Consider the following 4,374-nt stretch of genomic DNA (forward strand, 5'->3'; position numbering starts at 1 on the left):
GTGATCAGGTTGTCCCCCGGGGGGCTCACAGTTTTAATCCCCATTTTGCAGATGAGGTAACTGAGGCACAGAGAAGTTAAGTGACTAGCCCACAGTCATACAGCTGACAGTTGGCGGTGCCAGGATTTGAACCCATGGCCTCTGACTCCAAAGCCCGTGCTCTTTCCACTGAGCCATGCTGCTTCTCAGATCACAACAACTGACTGTTGTATTGTATATTTCCAAACATTTAGTACAGTGCTCCGTGCAGAATAAGTGCTCAATAAATATTGTTGATTGATTGATTAATTAACAACATGGAACTTGGGAGACTCCTGGTTGGGCCTGCAGTAGCCGAGGGAAGCAGACAGCAGCCACTATCACAGTCCATCTGCCCCAGAACTGGCCTTTTCCAGGCAGGTGATGGGAGATTCTCGGCTGGCTGGAACTGGGCAAGGGGAAAGGGGAATTAGGGAATCACTCTTGATTCCTCTACAGCAGCAATACCAGTCCTTGTTGACAGAGTCCTTAACTCTGGTTCAGAGACGCCCTGAGTGGACCTTCTCCTCGTCAAAAGGATTCTGAGTGAGAGCAGGGCCTTCCCTGGAACCCTATGAAGGATCTGTGTGGGAAACGGATGACTCTTTTTTCCAGAATGCCCTTTTTCTCCTGTCACTGTGAATCAGCAAGAACGGACTAATGAAAGAGAAGGTGAATGACAGCACTTCATGACTTAGCAGCAGAAAAGGCTCTTCTTTCATATGTATTATGATACTGAGCATGATTGATCGTCGCCCATAGAGGAGGACATAGAGAGTCACCAAGGCAACCACCCTCTTGGCTGCTCTGACCTCGGGCATCGCCTTGTGGGGGTGGTCGGACCGGTGAAGGTGCTGGACCTGCCGGCGGTGTCTGTTCAGGGTGAAGACCACGTAGCTGCTGGCCACACTCATGAGCCCCACGAAGAACAGATCCCGGACGGAGAAGATGACTGCAATTACCAGGTTGATCTCTGCACTGTAACTGACTTTTGTGCAGTATTTGAGGTCCAACATGATTTGAACACTGTTGCTGTTCTGAGGTCCCGTCATGTTCATCAGGGTATCAAACTCTATGAGCAGGTTGAGGATCCAGGAGAGGAGGCAACAGGGGACGATGCACTTGGGTAATTTGGCTTTGACTCCTGCCCAGCAGGAGGTACCGGGACTGATGGTGATGGCCTGGAAAACACTCAGAAGGCAGGTGGTGCAGATGGCCAGGCCCCGGGCCACATGATACAAATAATTGAGGATCTTACATCCAACATCGCCTAGGAAATTTCTCCATCCCCAGGCCGACATGGTCTCCGGGATTCCGAGGGTGAGCAGAACGATGGTGTTGTCCAAGGTCAGCTGGGTGAGGATCACATCTGAGGAACTGAATTTGGGGCTGACAGAGGCCAGGTGAGCATAGAAAAGGAGGAGGAATCCGTTCACTGAAACTCCAGTGCTGATCTGTACCAGAAACAACATCCCCAAAGAGATCACGGTGGCGTCCATTTTCCTGAATATTAGAGGAGGCCTCCAGTTTTGCCACCTGCGAGGCAAGAGAAGAGAGAGAAAGAAAAAGGGAGAGAGGGAGCAAAAGAGAGGTCACTGAAAATGGCATATATTTCATTCATTCGATTCAGTCATATTTATTGAGCACTTGCTGTGTGCAGAGCACTGTACTAAGCACTTGGGAGAGTTCAGTATAACTATAAACAGATATATTCCCTGCCCACAATGAGCAGAAGTCACTTTATATCTCTGTAGAATGGAGATTCATTACCCATTCCTCTTACTTAATCTGCGAGCCCAGTGAGGGACAGAGAAAGTGTGTGACCTGATGATTTTGTATACATCCCAGTGCTTAGTACAGTGCTTGGCATATAGTAGGAACTTAACAAATACCACAATTATTATCAATGATGATGCTATCAGTGATTATTAGATAGTTGCCACCATCAGCCCCACATCATAGTGAAGTGGTGTGGCTCAGTGGAAAGAGCACGGGCTTTGGAGTCAGAGGTCATGGGTTCAAATCCCGGCTCTGCCAACTGTCAGCTGCGTGACTTTGGGCAAGTCACTTAACTTCTCTGTGCCTCAGTTACCTCATCTGTAAAATGGGGATTAAAACTGCGAAGCACCCCCCCACCCTGCCCGGGACAACCTGATCACCTTGTAACCACCCCAGTGTTTTGCACATAGTAAGCCCTTAACAAATACCATTATTATTATAAGGTTCATATTCTTATACTCTGCCCCTTCCCTTATCTGTCATGTGTTTTAATTTCTCCCTCCCTCGCTGGACTGTAAGTTCCTGAGGACATGAATCATATTCACCAATCCTATTGTACTTTCCCAAGTGCTCAGTACAGTGTTATTCACACAGTAAGTGCACAATAAATAGTATTGATTTATTTACTGATTGAAAGAGGGATACATCACACAGTCTCTCCAACAGTATGGAAAGAGCATGAGTCTGGGAATCCGAGGATCTGGGTTCTCTTTCCAACTCGGCCACTTGTCTGCCGGGTGACCTGGACAATTCACTTAACTTCTCTGTGCCTCTGTTTGAAGTGTCTGTTCTCATCCAGCGTGGCTCAGTGGAAAGAGCATGGGCTTTGGAGTCAGAGGCCATGGGTTCAAATCCCGGCTCCACCAATTGTCAGCTGTGTGACTTTGGACAAGTCACTTCACTTCTCTGTGCCTCAGTGACCTCATCTGTAAAATGGGGATGAACACTTTGAGCCCCCCGTGGGACAACCTGATCACCTTGTAACCTCCCCGGCACTTAGAACAGTGCTTTGCACATAGTAAGTGCTTAACAAATGCCATTATCATTATTATTATCCTCCTCCCTTAGACATTGAGCCCCATTGTAACGACTAAACAAATAATAATAATGATAAATAACATATTTTCTTCTTATTATTATTAATAATAATAATGATCCATTTTGGACGACCTGATCAATGCATAAGATTGAGTTAATAGGAGCGCTCCCTATTCCCATGAAAACCTTCAGTTCCTCCAATCTGGGAATAAAACATGTTTACACAAGAAAAGTCCCAAAGTAAACTGGGTGGCTGCATCTGCAGCCTGAATCTGGGTCCTTCAAGGCTTTGCATTTTTGGAGACATGGAGCGTGAATCAGAGGCCATTGATCACTGGGCAGTGACATCACATCACAGAGAGGACACTGAGCATGCTAAGTCCCCACAGGCTAGCCCTGGCTCACGCCACGGTGGGCTTCCATTCTACAGAAAAGGCCCTCCACCTACCTGCACCCCCAGCATGTGAAGATTTTATTATTAATTTTACTATTATTTTATCATTATTACCACTATTATTGTAATTGCTAAGTACTTCCTCTATGTCCAGCACTGTTCTGCGTGCTGAGGTAGACACCAGTTGATCAGGTCGGGCACAGTCACTGTTCCACAAGGAGCTCACAGACTAAGTAGGAGGGAGAACAGGTATTGAATCTCCATTTTACACATGAGGCAAATGGGGCTCAGAGAAGTTAAGTGATTTGCCCAAGGTCACTACCAGGCTAGTGACAGAGCTGGGATTAGAACTCAGAGCCTCTGATCCTCGGGCCCGTGTTTTTTCCACTTTTTCCCGAGGATGGCTCCGCCATGCTCTCCCCTCTCTTCACTGTTCTTTGAGAGAGGACCCTAGAGCCAAGATGTGAGACAGTCACACAGACCAGGGCAGGGAGCCCAGGGGCAGGGACAGCTGGCTCTGTGCTGCAAGAGCCAGAGGGAAGGAAAGGCATTTGGAAGGAAGGGGGGTGTAGGGGGGAGAGGGATGAGGGTTGGCGTAAAGAGGAAGGAGAGATGGGAGATCTGGAGCGAAGTGGATACAAGCTCGAGCCGGATTTCGCTTACCTTTGCTGTTTTACTCTCCAATGACTTCACCTCCAGTGTGGCCACCAAGATTGAAGCAGAAGCCTCTGCTATTCCTTGTCACCATCCCTGCCTTGCACCTATGTACTTCCCAAACGCTTAGTACAGTGCTCTGCACACAGTAAGCGCTCAATAAATACGATTGAATGAATGAATGGGATCACTGCTGCGGCACTGGTGGTCCGGTGGGTGGCTGAGGGGGGAAAGGAACAGTCATTTCCAAGGCCATTGTCACTGCAGTCCCACTCTTCTGGGAGACATGGCTGCAGAAGGAGGGGGGGCGGTATTTAGGGGAAATTGATGGGACGGGTGGAAGAAGCAGCATAGTCTAGGGGAAGAACATGGGCTTGGGAGTCAGAGGACCTGTGTTCTACTCTTGGCTCTACCATTTATCTGCTGTGTTACCTTGGGAAAGACACTTAACTTCTCTGTGATTCAGTGTTTTCACATGTAAAATGAGAATT

The 4,374-nt window shown here is 47.9% G+C and overlaps 1 protein-coding gene across 1 annotated transcript; it reads right to left on the reverse strand.

Moving 5' to 3' along the window:
• Window positions 1-590: 590 nt before the first annotated feature.
• Window positions 591-1,520, reverse strand: LOC119923840 (olfactory receptor class A-like protein 1). The gene has a single exon (XM_038743051.1). It carries the CDS (start codon window positions 1,515-1,517, stop codon window positions 591-593), a length of 927 nt encoding a protein of 308 aa, XP_038598979.1. The 5' UTR covers window positions 1,518-1,520.
• Window positions 1,521-4,374: the final 2,854 nt, after the last annotated feature.

Source organism: Tachyglossus aculeatus, unplaced genomic scaffold (assembly GCF_015852505.1).
Source record: "Tachyglossus aculeatus isolate mTacAcu1 unplaced genomic scaffold, mTacAcu1.pri scaffold_293_arrow_ctg1, whole genome shotgun sequence".
Taxonomy (NCBI): Eukaryota; Metazoa; Chordata; class Mammalia; order Monotremata; family Tachyglossidae; genus Tachyglossus; species Tachyglossus aculeatus.